At 38.7% G+C, this 25,391-nt stretch overlaps 1 protein-coding gene across 5 annotated transcripts in view; it reads right to left on the bottom strand.

Annotated features, from left to right (window-relative positions):
* Positions 1 to 25,391, bottom strand: part of LOC150108743 (twitchin-like) — a 2,666,638-nt gene that overhangs the window by 2,496,219 nt on the left and 145,028 nt on the right. For all 5 annotated transcript variants that reach the window (XM_090390962.1, XM_090390961.1, XM_090390964.1 and 2 more), the window contains one exon: positions 11,012 to 11,147. In XM_090390962.1, coding sequence (XP_090247088.1) covers positions 11,012 to 11,147 — 136 coding nt within the window. The remainder of the gene's footprint in view (positions 1 to 11,011; positions 11,148 to 25,391) is intronic.

The raw sequence follows: 25,391 nt of genomic DNA, 5'->3' as shown, positions 1-25,391 counted from the left end.
TTTTGACGTCATCTGCATTCACTATTGCCCTACCCAACTTTGCATCATCCGCAAACAAATGAACTGTTCCTCTCAGATCCTTTCCTATATTGTTAATGAACAAATTAAACAGCAGTGGTCCAAGAACAGATCCTTGTGGCACATCACTAGTCACAGGCCGTCTTGTGGACTCTACTCCTGAATAAACCACTGTCTGATATCTCTCTGTCAACCACCCTCCTATCCATCTCAGCAACCCTATATCCATCCCCATATGCTGCAATTTACTGATTAGAATTCCATGTGGTATCCTGTCAAAGGCCTTAGCAAGGTCCAGTAGAATCACTGTAAACCCATTACCCTTATCCAGTTCAGCCGTCACTGTGTTATAATACGTGAGCAAGTTACTGAGGCATGACCTACCCTTCACAAAACCATGCTGTCCCCGATACAGTATCCCATTTTCTTCTATCCAATTTTGTATTTTCCTCGTGACTATTTTCTCCAAGACCTTGATAATGATTCCTGTTATGCTGATTGGCCGGTAATTTTCAACAGCAGCCTTGGAACCACCTTTATGCAGCGGAACTATTTTCTTCTCTTTCCAGCCCCTTGGGACTGACCCAGACCCAAGGCTCAAATTAAACAAAATGGGCAAGGGCACTGACAATTCTTTAGCTGCTTCAAGTACGACACGAGCTGGTATACCATCCAACCCCACAGATATATTGACATTGAGGTTCTGTAATAGACTAGTTACTTCTACTTCATTCATCACAATTCCAGTATAAGCTGTTGGTTCTTCCATTCCTGCAATGTCATCACCACTGGATGATATACTCTTGCAAAGTGCTCGCTCAGTAATTCCACTATATCGACTGATTCGGTTACCTCCCTACCCTCAGTATTTTTTAAGATCATTCTACCATGAACATTTTTCCTTTTACTTGCAACATATTGAAAAAACTGTTTGGGATTCTCTTTAGCCTGCATGGCCAATTTTCTTTTGTAATCTGCTTTTGCTTTTCTTACCACCCTTGTTACCATTCTGGCCTGAGCTTTATACTGTTCCTGCGCCTGCTGGTTACCTTTCTCCTTAAATTCCCTCCACAATTGTTTCTTTTTTTGCAGCTCAAGCTTAATAGTGTTATTCATCCATTTAACCCCTACTTGATTTATTATTCGGACTCTTGGTATACAGTCAACCATTGCCTCCTGCAAACACTTCTTAACCACCTCCCATGCATTATCAACATCCAGCCCTTGCAGTTTTACATGCCATGGTACTGAGCCAAGCACACACCTCAGCTTGTCATACTTACCAGCCTTGTAATTCCATATGTACCCTGTCTTAATTGTAAATTCCACTCCTTTAGCCACCTCCCAAGTCATGACCTTATGGTCATTCTCACCAATTGGTGTCAACATGGTCATGTTCGTTACAGCCACATTCTGAGTTGCAATTACTAGGTGAAGCACTCTCTGCCACCTGGTATTTTCCACTACATGCTGCTGCAGATAGTTGTCCCTTAATAACCGCATAAAATCCAATTCCATCCTCCCATGTGCCCTCTCCTCTTTCCAGTCAATGTTACCCTAATTGAAATCACCCATAATAATTACCCTCCTTCCGCTCATTTCTTCTATTTGCCTATGCATACTATCCTCTCTATCGATTTCATCACCTGGTCTATAGCAGCACCCAATTGTATATTTTGTTCTGATAGATTTTATCTCACACCAAACAACCTCAAATGTGCTCTTTTCTCTATCCTGCAGTTCAACTTCTATACTCCTTGGCTGCAACTCATCAGCTATCATCAATAACACTCCTCCCCCCTTTTTATTCACCCTGTCACTCCTGAACATGCTATACCCTTTGCATTCAATCCCACTAGCTTTATCATCTTCTGTCAGCCATGTTTCACTAATACCAACAACCTATGGCCTGGAAGTGCCAACCAAAGCCAAAACTCTTCCTTCTTGTTCCTAATACTCCTGGCATTAGTGTACATGAATTGCAGAAGCCCATTTGTCCCATTGCTACTTTGATGCCTTATACTAACTATCCCATTCTGATTTATTGTCCTTCATACTCATTGTTCTGCTTGAGCATAATATACTCATTCATACACTCAACTGCCTCCCTAAAGTCTGCATATTTACTCCCCACCCCCTCTTAATAAATCTAGTTTCCCTGGGTCTGTACATCCACTTCCACATCATTCATCAACACTTTTTCAAGTCTCCGTACACCAACTCCATTCAAATGTGACCCATCCATCTTATATAAGTCCTTTCGCCCATCGAAATCATTCCACACATCCACAAATTCCACACCACTCTCCATGCATAACCCACGCATGAAGTCATTGGCAATTATGGCCCTCCTTCTAGACACTTCACTGTCATACTGCGGTAAAATACTCACCATCCTAACTCTCTCACTCTTCTCTTTTGCTACCTCAAGTAATTCCCTCACATCCTCTATCATTTCCATTTTGTCCTCTTTCAAATCATTTGTTCCTGCCATGATTATCATCTCTTTCACCGTCTGTTTTTGCACTCAAATAGATTCGCTGACGTCCTTTATGTTCGCACTCTGCTGGTACGACTTCATCAAACTCTCAACTATCACACCTCTTAATAGCGAATCACCATACAGCACTTACTCCTTCATTTTATTGATGTTTACGAACATTCTATTATTTGTCGTCACAGACTTACGCCGGTTATTAGTCAGTACATTCAGCACACATTTTTCCATACACTCCAGTTGTCTTTTCGCTCTGTGTATCGCACCGTTCAAACGCGCAATTTCACTACTCGCATTTATCTCACCATTTTCATTATCAATCAAATCATCCATTCATTCTGTATTTCCACCTTCATTTACACTTTCAACGACGCTCTCACACCTATCTGGCACTACCACGCAATTCTCTATCACACCGCCATTTTCTACATTCTGACTATCGCTAACGATATCACTCTCGCCGCCCGAAACACGCTTGAGATCCTCATTCTCCTTACACTTTCTGCACATTTTAACTTGACTATCACCCTCTAACCAGACTCCCACTGCTCCTCACAAAGCATACATCTCACAGACAGCAAATTGCATAAATTCATTTACATCAAAACTCTTAAACAAACATGGCAACCTGGCTGCCATTTTTTTCTTTATCGGTGCCATATGTATGCTATCTTATCTTAAAAATAATTAATAATAATTAAAATAATAATAATTAAAAATAATTAATAATAATAATTTAAAATAATTAATTAATTGATAATAATAAAAAAAATAAATAATAATTAAACAGGAATCATTAAGTGTAAATAAGTGTTTGTTTACAAGTAAGAGTTGCTGTAGAAGTTGTACACTTGTAGTGCTTGTAGTGTGTGGGCTTGTTTGTTTAAGTTTGCTTATAAAATCATTAAACTTAGAGGATATTATAATATCTGGTAAAGGAAAGATGACAGTGGCTTTGTCTTTAAAATAGTTAAATTTTCATTTTAATTGTTTTGTGAAATATGAGGTGTGCTACATATATTCATTAGATTGTTATTATTATCATCATCTGACCTCCGTGAAGTCAGAGACTCATTTGTGGGAGATAAACACACTATTGCACACAATGCTCATCCAACCATACCTTAAACTGTATCAATGTGTCTACATTCACAACACACTCAGGCAATGCATTCCACTCACCAACCACTCTCCATGAAAAAAACCTGTTCACTCCTCTGCTCAGACTCTCCTTATACAGTTTCCAATGACCTCTTGTTCTACCCTCCCCTCTCCTATTCTATGAATAATCTCTTCCATGTCAACCTGATAATAACCCCTAACTAGTTTATATGTCTCAATCATATTCCCTCTCTTCCTCCTATTCACGAGGCTTTGCAACTTACATTCCAAAGACCACTGACCACCTTTGTGAATCTTCTCTGAACCCTTTCCAACATATCCTCATCACCATAAAAACCCAATGACCTAATCTGTGCACAATAATCCATATGAAGCCTGATCAAGGTCTTATGCAACTGGATCATAACTTCTCTATTTCTGCATGTCAGGGTTCTTTGCATCATTGCAATAATCCAATGTGGTCCCTGAATTTCAGGTCCTTGTCCACCATCACTTCACTCCTAGATCTTCCTTTAAAGTTTCCCCACCCAGTGTATACCTTGCATCCCATCATTGCTTACCAAGTCTCAAAATCTTACACTTTGCAAAGCTGAATTGACAGTTCTACTTGTCTGCCCATTCATGCAATCTATTCAAGATCTCCTGTAAGTCCATAACATCCACTTGACTCTGCACTGTGTTTCCCAATTTTGTATCATCTGCAAACAGCTGCATTGTGTCGATAAATTATGGATATTTGAGGCAGATGAAAGGATGGTATGTGCAAAGTGTGATCTGAATGTGCACTTGTTGCATGGTAACATATTAGTAACCGAAGGTGTTAGTAGCGAGAATGCCATGAGAAGGATGAATGCTTGTCTGATAGCAAAGAGAGAGCTAATGTTAAAAAAATAGAAAGTTTTGAAAAAAAAGCAAACAATTGATCTTCTGAATGATAGTAAAAATAAAGAAAGTGATACGAATGTTATGGAAGTTGAAAAACAGAGAACAATTAACAGTAAGGTGGCAAGTGGCATGGATGATGAATATGCGTGTATGATTGGCAATAAAATAGAGAGGGTGAATGATAGTGAAAAAATGATAGAAGATTTCAAAGCTGAGTTGTTGAAAATGAAGCAGGAGATGAAACAGATGCAGAGTGAAATGAAGAGAACTGTAGATATGTATGGAAGAGTGAAGAAGATGAAAAAGAATGATGTCAGTATAAAAGAGGTAATGAAAGACCCGCAAGTTGAGTTGTATGATGTCATTTATTAGAGGCGTGGTACATGAGATGCATAAGGTTTGTTTTTCTGGAGATAAAGTGAATAGAGTGATTGAAGCATTACATAAGGAGTAAGCGAGCAAAGGAGTTGGTAGCGTTAGTAGAGACAAATGACTTGACTGGTAACAAGGAGAATTTAAGATTGGGTATCAGGAGATTGTTGAGAAGAATAAAAGATTATAGCGCAATAGGAAAGGTAGTCAGTGTGTTACCCAAGTACAACAGTGACGAGATGAAGCAGAGTGCAAGAACTATAAATGATATATTAGCAAAAATGTGTAAAGAGAAACGAGTGTAGTTTGTAAATGTGTAGAATGAGTTTGAAAGAAGAATTGAACTGTATAACTGATGAACTGCATTTGAATGATTTTGGCGTGTCATTTGAAGAGACTGCTGCTAGAAGCAAGAGTAATGAGTGCATAGAATGAATCTGAGCAAATAAAAAACAATGTGAAAGAGTGAGAGAGTAAGGAAGGAGAGATTGAAGTGGTGCTTATGAATGAAGAAGTGGGTAGCATGGCTGTAGAGAATAAGATAATAAGTGTGTAAGACAAACAGGGGAATTGGGAGACTCAGGGAGACAGGAGAACACAGTGTGAGAAAGGCTGATACTCAAACATGTTGTGAATACATGTGTAGACAAGAAGGGCAGCAATGACTTAGAATGTAGGGAAAACAGTTGGATTTGAAAGGTTCTGAGCTGGGTAAGGATAAAAAGTAATGGCTCAAGAAGCTATGAAGAAGTCACTTTCAATAAGTGGTATCAGTGAAATTTGTGTTGGATCCAGGAGTGAGCTGTTATGTTTGTATATGAATGCTAGAAGAATCAGAAACAAGGGAAATCAAATCATTACATTGATTAAGTTCTCACCCAAAAAATGTCAGAACAAGTGAGACATGGTTGGAGCAGGATGACACCCTCACAGGACTAGAGATGGAGGGTATATGATGTATTTCGTGAAGATAAAAAGGCAAAACGAGAGGTAAAGTGCTATTTATGATAGAGAAGAGAGTTATGTCCATACAAGGTAGAGGTGCTAGATGGAAATAGTGGCAGTGGTTTCGAGGCAGTATGGTGTGAGATAGAGGTGAATAGAATGAAATATTTGTTGGATGTTGCTATAGACCTGGAAATGTGGAGTGTAGTGACCATGAAATGTATAAGCAAATCCAACAAGCAAATGGGAAAAGATAGATCATTATGGGTGATTTTAATTATGGAAATATGGATTGGGATGACGAGACAGCAACAGACAGTAAAGCAAATTCTTGAGTTTTTGAGGGACAACTACCTCAAGCAGTATGTAACAGGGAGCATTAGAGGATTGAGGGATCTTGGATTTGATCATCTCATCACAGGATGTTATTATAAATAAGGTGTCAAATCTCCTCCCAGTTGGAGAGACCACGAAGTGATTACCTGGGCAGTTGCCAGCCATGTAAGGATTTCTGTGACGAAAGTGTAAAAGAAATTCATGAAAGAGGAATTCATCAAATGTGATATTAATAAGGCTATGGGAGTTAATGATACATCACCGTGTATTTTGAACGATTGTACCAGGGAGTTGACATCTGTCTTGACATATTTGTTTAATATGAGTTTTGAATTAGATCAAGTTCCAAAGTGGAAGGAAGGCAAGATTGTGCTGCTTCATAACAGAGGTGAAAGAACTCAAGCATTGAATTATAGGCATGTAGAAAGTATTTTACCTTGGGTATAGTAAATGTTAACCCAATGTAAAATACTTTCTACATTTATATCTAATCCAGAGATTTTTATTTAATAAGGTTAAAACACCTTATGGCAACTTGTTCTGGTAAAATACTTATAAGCTCTGTATTACTAAATCTTGGTATTTCTAGCTGAATCAAACCTTGGAGATTCAGTGGCAAACTCTGAAGAAAACATTGATTGATTCTGCCAGAGAGGCATGTGGTGAGGTTGTGTGCAAGGATAAAAAAATCAGAACTCCCTGGTGGACACAGGAAGTTAAAGAGGCAGTGAAGGAAAAGAAGAAAGCATATCAAAAGTTCCTGGCAAATAAGTCAGCTTTTACTCTTACAGAATACAGAGACAAATGTAAGAAAGCTAAACTGTGTGTAAAACTAGCTAAACAAAAGTCATGGGAGGACTTTGGCAAGAATATAGAAAATAATATCAAGAAGGTGGCAAAATATTCTGGAGGCTGCTGAAGAAGCTTAGGAATGGAGAAAAGAGTGCTGTAAAAGGAGTTAGAGATGATAAAGGTGACATGAAAACAGGAGAAAAAGATATCCTTGAAGTATGGAGTAATTACTTTGAAAAACTGCTAAATGAAACAAGCAGTGATGACAGCACAGTGATAAAAAACACTGACCAGGCATGCAGTCAGGAATACATATCCATACTTGAAGTAGAAAAAGCCATCAAAGGCTTGAAATGTGGAAAGGCAGCAGGAGTAGATGATAATCGACCAGAAATGCTGAAGTATGGTGGTATAAAAGTCTTCCAGTGGCTGCACTGCATAGTTCAGAAAGCCTGGACAGAGGGACGAATTCCCGATGATTGGAGTAGAGCTCTCATAATACCCATATATAAAAATTGAAAAAAAACTGAATGTGAGAATTACAGAGGTATTTCCCTACTGAGTGTTCCTGGCAAGATCTATGCCAGTATACTTGAGAAACGGTTGAGAAGAATTGTGGAAGAAAAGCTTGGTGAAGAACAAGCTGGATTCAGGCCAAATAGAGGCTGTCAGGATCAGATCTTCACTTTATGACAAATAGTCGAGAAAGCATGGGAATATAACAAAGATCTGTATTTAAGTTTTGTCGATTTGGAAAAGGCATATGACAAGGTGCCAAGAGAGACGCTATTCATACGCTGCAGTTATACGGTGTCAATGGGGCATTATATCAAGCAATACTTAGTCTTTATTTCAGTTGTAAGTCAGCAGTTAGAATTGAAGGAAGTACAGGAAGATGGTTTAATGTTAAATCTGGTGTGAGACAAGGATGTACATTATCCCCTCTGTTATTCATTATCTATATGGATCACATTATGAAGGAAAGTGATATTAAACCTGATATCAAAATTGGAGATGTTAATGTCAGCTCTTTGCTTTATGCGGATGATGTTATACTTCTAAATAAATCCGCTACAAGTCTGCAAGATTCTCTGACTAAATTGAATAGCTGTTGTAATAGATATGGTATGAAGGTCAGCAATAAAAAGACAAAGACAATGAAAATAGGCAGAATCATTGAAAATGTCAACTGTGTTGTGAATGGAGAACCTGTGGAACAAGTAAAACATTTCAGCTACTTAGGCACAATTTTTACTGAAGATGGTAAATTAAATATAGAAATAGACAACAGAATCAGCAAAGCTGGTATGGTGGGAAGTCAATTGAATAAATTCATATGGAATAAGAGAGAAATTAGTCGGAACACTAAATTAGCTGTATACAAGACAGTGTTCAAACCAGTTTTAACTTATGGATTTGAGAGCTGGGTCAGAAGTAAAACACTTGACCAAAGACTAGAGACCGCAGATATGAGAGTCCTGAGAAAAATTAGAAGCGTGAACAGATGGCATCAATGGCAATATCATATTAAAAATGAGGATATTAGGAAAGAACTTGACATTGTCAGCATCCAGGAATGCATTAGCAGAGCTAATCTCAGGTGGTATGGTCACTTAAATAGAATGGGAGAGGAAAGATTAGCAAAACAAGTGTTCTCTGCCAGGTTGGCAGGAAAACGACCCAGAGGAAGACCAAGATATAGGTGGATTGATACGGTACAAAGTGCCTTAGACGATAGAAATATAAGATCTGATAATGTTGGAGTCTTGACAAGTAACAGACTGATTTGGAGGAAAATTGTAGATAGGAAGTTAGTAATGATGTAATTTTTTCATGTAGTACTTCATATCCTGTACACCCCTTGAGGGTACATAGCAGGAATTTGATGATGACGATGATGATGATGATGGTATTTCTAGCCTAGCTCCCACTGATGAGACCTCAATAAAGGTTGAAACCGGTCTGGGTAGTGGCCCTTGCCTTTAATACAAAACATCATGCATCCCCTTCTTGGAGATGTGTTTTGGCATTAAGGGTAAATATTAAGATTAGTGATCAGAGCTTATGCCACCTTTACCACGAGTTGCCTTGGTCTTGCACTACCTGTAGGATCAGCTAGACTTGCATCACTTGCAGGTGCAAACTTGACTTATTTGTCTGTTTGCTTACTTGGGAAATGGAGTAAAACCAGGTTTAAAATTGCTTGGTATTTTTAACATTTACGAATTATAGGAATATCTGTGTGTCCATTGTTGTTGTGGTTACTGTATTGGAGAGGTTCGTGAGAACTAGGATCCAGAGTTGGGTTGACAACAGTGGTATTATCTTTGATGGCAACACAGTAATACATAGTCATATATATAACACATATCATAACAACTCTTGTTGTAACATAAAAATTTGTTACCATGGTATAACAAATTTTTATGTTTATCAAGGAATATGATCAGGTTTTTTCTCAGATGCAACATAACATATCCAGCATAACTACCTGCAACTGTAATTCTTGCTAATAGATCATTAAAATCTGGCAAGTAAATGTGGTGTACTTTTCATCTTCTACGAATTTCCACAATAAACATCTAGTGGAGTTAGGTTTACGAATGACATGACTACAAAACTGTATCAGCATGAAAAATCCACTGACCATGGAAAGTAGCACCTGTGTACAACAGCATGAAATGAGGGTGAGCATATATCCAGGTGTGAAGATCACAAAAGTTAATCATTTTGGTGAGTACAAATTTTTTGAAGTAGACAAGTACATGTATATGGTATGAGGTAAGGCACAAAAGAGTTAATGAAAATTGCAAAAGAGAACAGTGAGAGGATAAAAATAGTGAGCATGTTGCAATGGTATGATAGATGCGAGTTGAAAAGGATGACCATGATTGCAAATGAATAGACATGTAGATTATGCAGGAAGAATCAGCTTTTTTTTGGTGCATATGTAGAGTGAGTGTGATGAAGAAAAAAGAACTCATTATTATACTTGGAGATATAAAACTTAGGTGTTTACGCCGATGATGTACTCCTAAAAACATCCAGTGCAAGTCTCCAAGATTCTCTAACCAAACAAAATAACAGCTATTGGAATGAAAATCATCAACAAAAAGATCAAAATTATGATGATAGGCAAGAACATAGAAAACTTCCAATGGAGAACCTATAGAACAAGTAAAATATTTCAGCTATTTAGGTACAATTTTTAGTGGAAATTGTAAATTAAATATGAAAAACAGACAACTGAATAAGCTAAGTCAGTATGGTGGGAAACCAGATGAATAAATTTATGTGGAATAAGAGAGAAATTAATGAAAACACTAAGCCAGCAGTATTCAAGACAATGTTTAAACCAGTTTTGAGTTATAGATCTGAGAGATGGGTTAGAAATAAAACACTCATTCAAAGACTAGAGACCACATATATGAGAGTTCTGAGAAAAATTAGGGAAGTGAACAAATAGCATCAGTGATATTAAAAATAACGATATTAGGAAAGAACTTAAAGTTCTTTGCATTCAAGAATGTGTGAGCAGAAGTAATCACAGGTGGATCACTTAAACAGAAAAGAGAGGAAAGGCAAAACAGGTGTTTGATGCTAAGATGGTGGGATAAAGACAATATGATCTAAGTGGACCCAGAGAAAGACAATGATCTAGGTGAATTGATTCATCCAGAAGCATCCTACAAGGCCAAAATATTAGATATCACAATATTGGAGTGCTAACAAGTGACAGAAGAATTTAGAGGGAAATTGTTGATAGGAGATTAGTAATAATCTTAACTTAATCATGTAGTACTGCCATAGTATCTTATAGGGAAACTGACAATGAGTTTCCCTTAAATGCACCCCTTATTATGAAGTGATAATTATGAATCACTGCTGTATCATGAAGTATTATGCTGTTTTATGAAATACTGCCTATATTATGAACCATAAATAATTATAAATGTCACTTCAAAGTTTCCTTTCTTATAAAAATAATTACTTAAACACTACTAATTGATTGTTATATAATATCGAAAGTATATTTATACTTACCATTCTAATTTTGGTGCAGGATCAGCTATAAGCCTACATTCAAAAATGATTTTCTTGAAATCATCTGCTTGTCTAATCACAGGTTTTTCAGTAAATAGTGGCTTAGTTCCTTCTGCAGGCATTGGAGCTTCATCACCTATAATTAATATGTGTTCAATCTAGATTAGATTTGGTTTTTAATGCCTTCATTGTTAGACATTATTTAAAGAGAACCCAACTAAAAAACGGCTCTTAGTAAACAGCATGGAAACAGTTCCCATTTTTGAAGATTTTAGTTACACACATGCAGATTATTGATTAAATATATGGTTAACTTTGAGTGTTTTATATATACTATAATAAAGTATGATATAATGTTGGATTCAAGAGGTTATGAGAAGATTGATATTAGAAATGTCCAAGGCAAACAATGCTATAAGGCCAATGCATTATTCCTACCAAACTGCATACATTCTTCGACTAGTTTGTCTGTTGTGTGGAGAGATGCCTTCAGTAATACATTTTTACATTCCAGATCACTATTATTACACAGGCATCTCCATGAAGTTGGGAAAACTCATCACAGAAGGCCCACACAGATTTTACACAAAAACTATCATATCTCACCTAAAACTCATTCACTGTTCAGAGCATTCTCAACCACCTTTGGCAATCCATTCCAGCCATTCACCACTCTCTTCACACCCTTACTAACTACACTTTTACACAATTTCCAGGGCGACCCTGGTTCTCTTCCTGCTGGTCATGTATACTGGAAAATTTCTTATGTATCAATCTTATACACATACTGTCCACTGAATTAGAAACCTTTATGCAGATGTCCAGTGAGAACCAAGATCCAGAATTGAGTTGATAACAATGGTATTATCTTTAATGGACAGCATGGATTTGATAAAGGAAGGTCATGTTTTAGTAATGGAAGGCCAAAACTATTTATGAGAGAAAGCTAGTTGATGAGGACAAAAGAAACCCTAAGGAGTTCTTTCACTATGTGACAAGTAAAAAGACGAATGACTGTGGAAGGATGACTTTAAAAAGTACTGAAGGTGGAGAGGTAACAGAGCCAAACCAAATAGAGTAGTTGAATTATTGAGTAAGCATTTTGCAGTGGGTGTACCATCTAAGTGGTGACATTGTAATGCCAGATATGACTTTGACTGATAGGAGAGTAGAGGAGATGCTTAAAATATTGCAGAATCTCAATATTAACACGTTCGCTGCCACGCTACTTCGGCATAGTCTCTTCCTGTACACCAAGCAATTTCACTTCTTCAAGGTCAGTACAGTAATCTCGTTGCCAGCGGTAAGCGTTATACGAGTATACTCGTAGTTGGCTTGTGCAGAGCATATACTGTCTATAAGAATACACAGTTTTGATGCTAGCTCCACAAGCCAAGCGCTTTCACTTCTTCAAGGTCAGTACAGTAATCTCATTGCCGGCGGTAAGCGTCATACGAGTATACTTGTAGCTGGCTTGTGTAGCTGGTTTACCAACTACGAGTATACTCGTAGTTGGCAGTGAATGTGTTAACACAGACATGAGATTAGATGGAATATCAGCCCATGTATTACAAGAATGTGCAAGAGAATTAGAATTAACAGCTCCTCTGACCAAACTGTTTAAGTCTCAGTAGTCAAAAGGTGCCAGTGAAGTGGAAAGAGGGCAAAATAATCCCATTTCATAAAGTAAGCTCCAAGAAAGGTAGAAAATTATAGGCCAATCACCATCTCTGGAATGGTAGTTAAAGTATTGGAGAAACACAGAATTCAGGACTGGATGGATAGGAACATGGTTTTGTGAAGAGTAGGCCTTGCCTTAGTAATTTGCTTACTTTCTTATAATCAAGCAACAAGGAGAGGGTTGTATAAGGGAAATTACTACTCAGCGATATTGCTAGACTTTTGCAAAAGCATTTGATAAGATTCCACATAGAACTGTATTGCATAAACTGGAGCAAATGGGGGATGGATATGAACCTGATGATTTGGATTAGAAGCTGGCTGATGAACAGATATCAAAGAGTAGTTTATGAAGGAACTGAGTCCAAGAGAAGGCAGGTGATCTGTGGTGTACCACAGAGGTCAATACTTGGTCTTCTGTTGTTTAATTTGTATATTAATGATATAGGAAATGATATGACAGGAAATATTCAGTTATTTGCTGACAATGTTAAACTGGGAACAGCAATGGTAAATGAAGGTGATGCAGAGATCCAGCAGGAAGCACTTAAACAGACTAGCAGTATGGGCAAAAGTAAATGGCTACCAGTTCTAGTTTAATGTGGCCAAGTGTAAGGTGATGCACTTTGAGAAGAGATCAAAAACTGTGTATTATAATGATGGAACTCAACTACAGGAAACTGATAAGGTCAGGTACTTGGGTGCTATTATGGACAGGGACTAGAAGTTTAAGAGGGCATATTATTATTATTACGTGACATCTGTAGGAATCCAAGGACTCATCTAGGGTAAACATTGTGATGGTAAGCCAAACAGTACATTAGTTTTCATGGTTGTTGTGGAATGCTCCCTATGAGAATAGATTGATGGTCTGTAGACTTTGAAAATTAGCTGATAGACAAACAAAAGGAGACATGATAGAAGCATTTAAGTTATTAAAGGGGTTTTATAAAATTGACACTGAAAACGTTTTCAGTACATGGCAAGAAGGGAGAAGACAAGGGGTCACCAGTAGAAGTTGTGTAGGAGTGTGGTTAGCAGGGGTGTTAGGACTAGGTATTTTGCTTGGAGGTGGGGAATGGGTTGCCAGAGGTAATTGTGGATGCTTCATCAGTGAATTAGTTTAAGGAGAAGTATGATAAGTATTATGTGAATGATGGCTAGTGTGTGAATAATGGATCTCCCATGATGACTCTTCTGACTAAATGGAGATACATGTATAATAATAATAATAATAATGTTTATTATTTTTTTTTATTAATTTTGTATAGTCTGGAAAGTTTGCTCTGTAGGCAAAAACATGGAACTTTTTCAAGTCTCCAATAAGCAGGACAGTGTCCTCCTACTAATGGAGGAAAAATTCATCTCCTACCTAGAGATAATCACAAATAACCTTTGATCATGGCAGGATTGGAACCTGCAGTCTGTTAGATGAACAGCCAGTATGTTGACCACTTGGTCAACTTAGGCAGCAAGTGCTTATGCATATATACATATTATTATTATTACTACCCTAAGACCCCGTAGAGTCAAAGACTCATCTAGGAGTCTCATTTATGAGTCAAAGACTCATCTACATACATCTATGTATTATTTTTAAATATTAATACGGGGAGAAGTCCTACCACACCTCCTCGCAGTCCTTCCCCCCTGGACCCTTGAAGCTCTTGACCAAATTTCTTATGGTCCGATTTCAAGGTGACTGACGTGGCAACGGCATCTAATTTTCTAATGAAGAGTCAACTGCCCCAATACTGAACTGACACCCACTCACATCTTTGCCTGTCCAGCAATTGCAGCGGCCTTGCGGGAAGTGGATCCTAGTCCTGAACGGCAGCTCTGTGCGAGCAGGATGGATCATCGACATGGCCGGGTCAGTGCGGGGAGCTCACTGGAGGCATCTAGGACTCTTCAAAGGACAAGACAACAACAAATATTAATACACATCATAATTTATTTTTGAAAAGAAAAAATGCTGTTTGATTAATTCATTAAAACTATTCCTGTAAACTGATTTTAGTCACTGTCTTTTTCATATGACATTAATTAAAATGAATGGGATTGTGTAAGACAATTTCTCAGTCTATTTAGAATTCATTTTCCTTTTGAGAAAAACCTCTCCCAGGATACCTGGTTTAAAATGCGGTTAATACTTATTTACAGGCCAAAACATTTGCTCCTATAAGAGTAATGTCTCATCACAGCCATTATCATTGTCATCATCATCATCATCATCATTATGCGTATCAAGGATTTAGGCAATTAGCATGGCCTGTTCCGGCCTTAGAAGTCATCGTTGAATCGTTTAAGAGGACGTCCTGGTTTTCTTTTTCCTAATGGCTTTTACTTTAAGGCCATTATCATTGTTGGTGTCAGCATTTCAATGCAGTACATTTTCAGTAAGCGGTACTGATTTTTTTCTCAATTTTCTTCAAAATCGACCAGCTTTGTATGTAATATTATTATTATTATTATTATTATTATTATTATTATTATTGGCAACTCCTTAGACTCATCGAGGGAGGTCCTAAACATTATGTCAAGAACTATTCAGCATTCACACAGTATCTACCATACTTTGTTTCGAACTCATTCACAGTCATGACACCCACAACAGACTCTGACAGCTTATTTCACTCATTCACCACTCTCCAAGTAAAAAAATAGTTCAAACACACTTGCTAACTACACTCATGCTCAATTTCCATGAATGGCCCGTAGTTCTCCCACCACCACCACCACATCTGTTCTGAATAAATCTTGTAAAAGCCCCTCAGTAATTTGAATGTCTCAATCATATTACCCCTTTTCTGCCAATCAACCAGTTTCTGTAAATCACAAATCTTCAAATTGTTCTCCTAAGGTTCATTCCATAGACAAGTTACCATCTCAGTTACTCTCCTCTGGATCTTCTCTACATCCTCCCCATCACCAAGAAACCCTGGCACCAAGTTTTGCACACAGTAGTCAAGATGGGGTCTTATCAAGGCTTCATAAAAAGAAAGGAACAATAAACTGCTTGTCTCTGCTGGTCAAAGTATTCTTCAGAAACCAAGTGATCTGTTGAGCTGATTTAGCTATTTTTGCTATGTGTCCCCTAAACTTTAACTCCCTATCCACTAACATTCCCAAATCTCTGGCTTCGTCAATTTCCTGGGATACGGTTCCACCAATCTGGTATACTTCTGATAATCTTTTCACCCCAAAATGCATAACCTTACACTTTGCCACATTAAACTGACATCCATTCTCCTTACCCAGTCTGCCAATCTATCCAAATCATCCTGCAAAATTTTGAAATTGTGTGTATTCACTATTGCGCTACCCAACTTTGCATTATCGGCAAATAATTGAACAGTTCCTCTTAGATCCTTTCCTATATCATTAATGAACATATTGAGCTCAGGAGACAGCTTGCAGGTGTAGCATAGAATGAGGAGTTAGCTGGAAAAGAGATCAATGTAGCTTGGGGGATTTTCAAAAACTATCTAGTAGATGCAATCTCTAAATGTATTCCAAGGGTGAGCAGGTTAAATAAGGTAGGCCCATACCTTATTTATACTTAAATAAATATTACTTAAATAATAAGGCCTATCTGTGTGTTAGGTGTTGTGGTTAAGTTGTTGGAGAAGCTTGTGAGAACTAGGTCCAGAATTGGGTTGAAAATAATGGTATTATCTTTGATGGACAGCATGGATTTCCTAAAGGGAGGTCATGTTGCAGTAATCTACTTTCTTACTTATTACAATAAGGTGACTGCTTCCATTGACAGAGGAGAAGGATAACAGTAATATACTTGGATTCCACAAAGGCTTTTGATAGATTACTGCATGATAAGTGATAGTCAAACTAGAGCAGATGAGGTTGAATATTAGATTAGTGCATTGGATTGGACAGTGGCTATCTGATAGATATTATTATTATTATTATTCCTGACACCTCCAAGGAGTCCGAAGACTCATAGTGGGACGACACCTACAACTGTCTCAACTGATACAACTGTCTCAACCACTACACCGAACCACTACTAAGAATCGTCTCCATCAATACCATCTACGGCCCACCTTCACCACCACCACAACAAGCTGTGTATGGGAGAGCGATATCCAGGAAAAGGAAAGTTACTAGTGTGGTGCCTAAGGGATCTGTATTAGGGACATTACTGTTTAACTTGTATATTAATGATATTGGTGAAGATTTAGATAGAGATATTGAGTTGTTTGCAGATAATGCAAAGTTAAGACAAACCATGAAGAGTAGAGATGTTGTGGCCTTACAAGAAGACTTGAATAAATTGAGCGATTGCATGGGAATGGACATTTTCATTCAATTTTGCAAAATGTAAAGTTTTAAAATTTTTAAAACAAATATGGGATGCAGAATTTATGCTTGGTGAGGATATATTGTCAGAGATGGAGGAAATAAGAGATCTGGGGGTGATAGTGGATAAGGATCTGCAATTTTGGGGACACGTAGCCAAAATTGTGAAGACAACACAAAGGCTTCTGGGAATGATGCGGACGACACTGACTTGTAGAAGTAGAGAGATTCTTGTTCCATTCTATAAAGTTTTGATTAGGCCATACATGGACTATTGTGACCAGATTTGGTCACCTGGTTTTCAGAAGGATGAAGAGATGTTGGAAATGGTCCAGAGGCGACTGACTAAGGTAGTTTCTAACTTTCATAATAGAAATTATGGACTTTACAACCGTGTTATAAATAACTCTTTTAATTTCCTGACATTTCGATCTTCATATTAAGATCATCGTCTGGAGGATTGTTAATTTGTGAATGAAGAATTTTATGATATATTAATACTTCATTCATGATTTCACATATATTGTATTTCCTGAGGCTAAGTTTGCTCCTATGCAAATTATAAATTAAACACTTAGCTTTAAATTTTTATTAAAATAATAATTGTAATTTTTTTAGTTATTTATTTGGTATAAATTCTTTATATAACTTGTAAATATATCCTAAATGAACTGTAATATATGTTTTTTTATTATTGTAAATGAAAGTGAAAGTAAATTTAAGCAATTCTGCTAATGAGATTTGATTGGTCAACTGTCAAGGAAATGGAGTTATTTTTAGGTAGCATGTGATTAGAGCATGGAGCATGAGCTGAACTGGTCAGAATTGGATTTTGGCAGGAAAGAGGAGAAGAGAGTTAATTCGAAAATGAAAGTAAGATAGTTGATTAGGAGAGAGAAGAAAGAGACAGCATATACTGCCTTATTAGACAGACACCTATTCGTGATCTAACAATGAAAGGAGCTTTAAACCAGAGAAATACCTGTACTGCTGGTCAAAATTGTATGGGAAAGAAATAAGGAAGAGGGGATGAAGTAAAATGTATCATGTAATTGTGCATTGAGTGTGTATATAATTATTAAGTGTATATCTATTTACTTATTGAAAGGGAAAGATCGTAAAATATTTAACATGTGTAATTTTGATGAAGGAAATTAATGTGTATAAATCAAAATAAAGGAATGGCATGTATAAGCTAAGGCACACAAAGAAAACATGATGACTAAGAGCCTAAAGGACATGACCTTGACAAGCCCATATTGGAACCTCACAAGCAAGGATTAACTAATTTTCTGAGAGGAGCTCTCTCATGGGTTCGCATTGAAGCAATTCGATGCGACTGTGAATGGAAGCTTCTTGGAAGAAAAAGGCGAATGATTGAAAGAAGGAGAGAGAAAAAAGTGGGAGACAGAGAGCGAAGGACACGAGGTGAAAACACAGGCCAAGAAAGGGGTTAGGAAGTGAGGATGATCCCCGACTAGAAAGGGAAAGCTCGGGCCTCGGTGAAACCTGAACAGCGATGTTTCCCCTTGAAGGATCCAGAAATCCCTGACAAGCACCTCAGATGTTCCCAGCTAACGGTGAAGTTTCAGTGCACGTGAATCCATGAGATGGGAAGGAAAATAATCTGCAGTGTATAAGGATCCAACCAGCATGCATATGACTCACACGTAGTGATATAGTGAAACAGTGAGCAGCCAGAAACGGTAAGGTAATTTTGTCCTTTCTAAGAGTTAAGTGAGAGCACTGAAAGAAAACACATTAAGCAGTGTCTCTAAAAGGAAAACTGAAACTAATTCATTTGTTAGAGTAGCTTTAGGAACATTGGACTGGTAGTCCGAAGAGCCATGTGAAGTGATTCTAGCTCATTCTAATATGTAAAATGTTACCTTAGCTCTTTTCCCTGAAATTTTGTCTAGATTAATTTGTACTAATTTCCCAAGTGCATGCCTTTCTTAGAGAATGATAAATCTGTTTAATATGTGAGATTTTCATGTGATATTGTTTGAATGTGGTTTAATCTAACTAAGATAGTAGAAGAATTGATCATTTTGTGTTTAATGTAATTTTATTAGTGTAAAATAAAACTTTATGTTTTGTCAATAGAAATCCTAGTATTAAATTTGTGTTTGAGACCGACATTTGCCATTCACTAAAGTACGAACTGTGATTAAGGGGAAAGAAAGATATAACCAAATAAGAAAGAGAAGGGGCCATGACTGCAACATTTTGAGAGCCTCCAAATATATCTAAGGTATATTAACTCTAACTGATGCAGTATAAATCTAAATTTGTTAGGGTTTGTAACTCAGAGAAAACCTTACAATCCCTGACCACAGAAAAGGTAGTTATAAGGCACATTAAGAATTGAGTGATATTAACACACCAAGAGAGTACGATATAACAAATGGTGCAGTCGACAGGATGTGACTAGGTTCTAAAAAGAAGTAATAATTTGGATCTATCACAGTGAGTAGGTCTCAATCTCAAACACAAAGATCAGGCAGTGAAAAAAAATAAAAAAATATATATAACAATAGATAGAATAGAACCAAGAGTACAGGTATGGCCACACCATCAAGTTCAGAGCTGAGTAATCCTGGCTTCTTCAAAAATACTAACCCCAAATAGATATGTCCAAAATTTTTAGGGAAAGTAAATGATGACGTGGGATCTTTCTTTTGGTACGTAGAGGAGCTAAGAGAGGCTGCCAAATGGAGTGAAGCTCAACTCCTGTCCTTAATATGTAGTGGGCTTGTAGGGAAAGCAAAAAACGTTCCGCTCCCACCCCACCTTGAGACGAGCTCTAAAGTATGAGGATTTCAAAAGGACATTGACCTCTGAATTTCAAAAAAGGGGCCAAATCAGACAAACATTTAAAATTTTCTATAGTTGTCTACAAAAGAAAGGGGAGAGGGTGACAAATTACTTTAACAGGCTGTCAACCCTTTCCCACGACATAAAAACATCCACACACAATGAGGAACACATTGAATGGCTGACTCTGCAACAGTTTCGGGCAGGCCTCTCCCCTGAGCTACAAGAAAGTGCATACATGAAGGGAACAAACAGCCTGGATGAGTGCTACATAGCAGCCAGAGAGAGAGAAAAATTAATGGTACATGTGACTGAAGCCTCTGAATGTAAAGAAATTATACTAACAGGAAAAAAAGGGAAGAGACAAACAAAAAATTTTCTTAAGGACCACATTGCCTCTCCCAGAGACCATGAGGGCATACATTATAGGATGCAAAACAATAACATAACAGGGGCAGACCCTAAGGAGAACCTTGACCTCGTTAAGGGACTCATAGAGGAGATGCCATGTGATTTCCTGCTAGACACTGGGGCCCACATATGAGTCATCCCTAATGCACTTTTCAAGAAGCTCAACATGTCACGTGACAACATGCTAGTCCCACTCCAACAACCCCACAAAATAATGGGAATAGCCAGAATAGAGCTGCTATCCTCCACAAAAGTGAGAGTGCAAATATCAATACCCTGTTTCTCCGTCAACCTCCCGCATGAGTTGATGGTCCTCCCTGAGCATCCTGGTGACACAAACAACCAAGTTGTTTGAGGACAAGATTTCCTGAAGATGAACCGATTTGTATGTGACTTTGAAAACCAGTCAATATCACTCTGTGGGAAGACCTGCCACACCAATCCCAGCCAATACAATGACATTCACGGCCCATACAATGACATCCATGGGAGCAAGACCTTTGAAGTCAAGCTGATTTCTGCAGATGAACCAAGAGGGTACCAAGACATATGGAAGGAAAGACTGATAAATAGCACCATAAACAAGCATAGCTCTGATCACACCAGACAAGAAATAAGGACGTTCTTTGACTTGTCATGCAGACAGCACCCTGAGGTGTTCACAGAAGGTATAAGCACCCTTACCTGCACAAATGTGGTGGAACACATGGTACAAATAATCTCCGACTCTTCCATACACGTAAGATAATACCCCTAAAACATGTGGACAAATTAGAGAAGCTCATGGAAGATTATGAGAGAGCAGGGATAATTGAAAAATCAGTATCCCTTTGGAACAGCCTGTTCATACTGGTTGAAAAGGCGAGTGGTGACCTGAGATTCGCGTTGGATCTAAGGGAGATGAACAAGGTCACCAAGCCTATTGATTTCCCCGTATGTATAATTGAAGAGCTGTTGGTTGGATTGGAAGGAGCGAGAATTTTCATGAAGCCTGACCTAAACTCTGGCTATTTCCAGATTCCTCTAAGGATGGAGGATAGGCAGTATTTCACATTTACCACACAGCTGCAGAAATACCAACTGTGCCGACTTCCACAGGGGGCCAGGAACTCAGGCATGAGTTTCCAGTGCCTCATGAATAACGTACTGGATGGTTTGTTAGGCAGAAGCGTCTTGTGCTTCCAGGACGACCTACTGATATACTCCACCAACATAAAGGAACACACTGACACCCTGCTAAAGGTATTAGATAGACTAGATAAGGCCAGACTGTCACTCAAATGCTTGAAATGAAAATTTTTCCTTGAGGAAGTAGAATAACTCAGCCATATCGTAAGGGGGGGCTGGGATAAGACCTTCCCAGAGCAATGAGAACGCCATACCGAACGTGAAATCCCCTTCTACAATCAGGCAGGTTAGACGATATCTGGATATGGTGAATTTTTACCGTAAGTTTATTCCCCAGTGCTCTGAGATGATGAAACCCATAGTAAACTTAACTAAGAAAGGAACAAAGTTTGCTTGGAAGGGGGAACAGCAAGTAGCATTTCATACATTGAACCAGGCATTAACCACGGCTCCTGTTCTTGCCTGTCCTAGACTAGGGGAAATCTTCCACCTTGCTGCTGCATCTAAGGACACCATCAGTGTAGTGCTGGAGCAAGTGGAAGGGGAATCTTTCAAACCAATTGCATTCATCAGCAGGAGGTTATCTCTTTCGGAGAGGAATTACTCCATGATAGAAAGAGAGGCACTGGCATTTGTGTACAGCCTCAGGAAGCTCCGTCACATACTGCTGGGACAAAACATCGTCCTCAGATCAGATCACGAGTCCTTATCTTTCATATCATCTATGAAGGATAAGAACCACAGGATTGTGCGCTGGTCTTTGGAGATGTAGGAGTTCAACATGACGGTTAGTTATATACTGGGAAAATCCAGGCTGATGTGAAAACCAGTCGCAACGAAGGAATTGCCGAACAAATCTCAGTCATTCAAAGAACTGTGAAAGGAGCATCACCCGACCCCCCCCCCAGCTCTGGGAGAAGAAGGACACCATTGAGGTCCAGAGGACTGACCTAATGTGTGTGTGGGGGGGGGGAGTTAAAAAAGAATATCAAATGAAAGAACCACATCGCATGGAATAAAGCCTTATGAGGACTTATACTTGGACAGTGATGGCCTTCTGCTGTCCAAGCAAGGTGTTTCAGGGAGGTGGAGGGGAAAAGATTATTGTTTCAGAAGGCATGGTTCCTAGGGTGTTGTACCTTCCACAGGACATAGAAGAGGGTGACGGATAGGTGGAAGGGAATGAGACGATGCAGAGGCATATGTGTCCTCATGTCATTTATGTCAAAGGAAGTCTCCCATCACAGGTAAGGCCCCTATCCAACCGTTCCCTCTCCCCTCGCGTCTCTTTCAGGCCATGGCCATGGACATTGTGGGACCACTCTCCACCACCTCAAGGGGGAACAAGTACATCCTAGTAGTAATAGAAATGTTCTCTAGGTTCCCCGAGGCTGCAGCTATGAAGGACCAGATGGCTAACACAGTGGCTAGTAAGCTCTTCAAAATGATATTTTCAAGGTATGGAACATCAGAAACCCTGTTGTCAGATCGAGGCACAAACTTCACTGCCGAGGTAATCCTACAGTGATGCAAATCATTGGTGATAAGGAAACTTTTCACCACCCCATATCACCCTCAGATGAATGGGATGTGCTAGAGGATGAATTGCACTCTGAAGCTCAAACTAGCAAAACTGGCAGAGGGGTAGATCTCAGAGTGGGATACTCATCTCCCTCACACCCTCTTCACCTGTAAAACAGCCCTACATGCAGCCACCAGGGAGGTCCCCACAGTAATATTCTATGGCTTCGAACCCTTGTTTCCAAATGACTTCAGAGGCTCTATGGCAGAGACCAGTTTTCCTGACATTGATGAATATCTCAACAACCTTGTTAAGGACAAGCTAGCCTATGATTTGGTAGCTGAGTCTAGTGACAGGTTTCCCAGTGTGCAAGACAATACGCAAACATGCTAAGGTAAACCAAAGACCTGAGGGAGGGTAACTTAGTGCTGATGGAGCAGAGCTTCAAAGGAAAAGGAAAAGGAGGGAAATTTGGCAGGGGTGCAGCCAGGCCTTTTGAGATAATAGAGAAAACAACACCTGTGACGTTAAAATTAAGGAAACCAACAACAATCAAGGAAAGATCATCACTGTCCATTCTGACTGCCTGAGACTCTACAAAAAAAGATCCGCGAGGTTGTCTGTTTCGGTGACTCAGTGGAAAAAGTCTGGGGGACAAAGAGGAGACAGAGGGATAGGAACAAATACAAAAACAAAGAGAACTTGCCCCATAACAATCTGCAATCACTGGGAGAAGAAGAAGAGCATCTTCCAGATGAATATTTCCTCTGCCTCATGAGATGAGACACAGAGAGACCCCAGAGATGACCCACAAAGACGGAACCCATGGGGGGGATCGAAGAGTGCCTACGAGGTGAGGAGGGGGGGATCACTAAACCCCATGTCGAGGTACATGCTGAGACCCAGGCAAGACAAGAGAACATTTCCCAGAGAAAGGAGAGGGTGCTGCTAAAAGGGGGGGGGAGAAGAAAAAAAATTTTTGTGGAGGTAACACGATTAAAGAAAATTTTTTTTGAAAGAAAAATTTTAAGATACAGGAGGGGGGGGGGCTTTATTAGATCGTGAATGAGGCCTGCCTTATTAGACAGACACTCATTCATAATCTAACAATGAAAGGAGCTTTAAACCAGAGAAATACCTGTACTGCTGGTCAAAATTGTATGGGAAAGAAATAAGGAAGAGGGGATGAAGTAAAATGTATCATGTAATTGTGCATTGAGTGTGTATATAATTATTAAGTGTATATCTATTTACTTATTGAAAGGGAAAGATCGTAAAATATTTAACATGTGTAATTTTGATGAAGGAAATTAATGTGTATAAATCAAAATAAAGGAATGGCATGTATAAGCTAAGGCACACAAAGAAAACATGATGACTAAGAGCCTAAAGGGCATGACTTTGACAAGCCCATATTGGAACCTCACAAGCAAGGATTAACTAATTCTCTGAGAGGAGCTCTCTCATGGGTTCGCATTGAAACAATTCGATGCGACTGTGAATGGAAGCTTCTTGGAAGAAAAAGGCGAATGATCGAAAGAAGGAGAGAGAGGGATTAGATGAGATCTCTCGTCAGTAATTAGTTTGTGTTTTGGTTTCATTCAGTACAGACGTGTTTATCAGCGCTCCTTGTAGTATTACAGCAGTGATTAGTTTTGTTTTTAATGATTAGTTCAGAGTTCCTTTCAACATTAAAATTAAAATAGTGATTATTTGATGTTTTTCTATTGCGTCAACAGTGTGCTCGATCAGAGCAGGTAAGACTTTTTATTTTCATCTTCAAAAACATTTTCCAGGCCTTCTCCTGTTCCCCATCCTGTGCAGCACTCGGTGGTTGAAGGGACAAGGCAGGTCCTTCCCCCACTTCAAGTCTAGATTTAATTATGGATTCACCATATGAGGATCTCTCCTTCAAAGAACTTCTAGCTATTTTTCGACAAATTGGTAACATCTTACACACAAAATGGCCAGGAAAGGTAGAAGTTCATCAGATTATGGAGGTCGAGACAGAAGACCCTCAAACCTCCGAACTTTCTCCTCGTCTTACACATGACAGTGCCAATTCCTCCGCTACAACAACTGACATAGATTCCAATGATTACCAGGAAGTCAGCAGAAAGAAGAGAAAGAAAGAGTCTCTTGCTGCAGAACCTGAATTTGCACCTCAAATGGACACATCAGCACAATCTAGTGCAAGAACGGAGACAAATATACCGACACAGCCCAAAGAGAGGATCCCACCAGTAGTCTTGCGATCTAAGGAAAAATGGTCGTTGCTTGCAGAGACGATAAAGAAAAATAACATCAAGTTCTCATCAGCCAAAAACACAGATGATGGAGTCCGCATACAGCCTGAAGGAACAACAGACTACCGCCAGCTCACCAGACTTATGGACGATCATAAATTTCCATACCATACTTACCAACTTAAAAGTGAAAAGAACCTCAAGGTAGTGATCAGAAGATTGGTAGAAAACATAACATCAGAAGAAATAGCTACTG

Source organism: Typopeltis vanoorti, chromosome 3 (genome assembly GCF_054136105.1).
Source record: "Typopeltis vanoorti isolate ZY-2024b chromosome 3, IOZ_Tvanoo_1.0, whole genome shotgun sequence".
Lineage (NCBI taxonomy): Eukaryota > Metazoa > Arthropoda > Arachnida > Uropygi > Thelyphonidae > Typopeltis > Typopeltis vanoorti.
The sequence above is the reverse complement of the archived record's forward strand: the minus strand, read 5'-3'. Positions and strand labels throughout refer to the sequence as shown.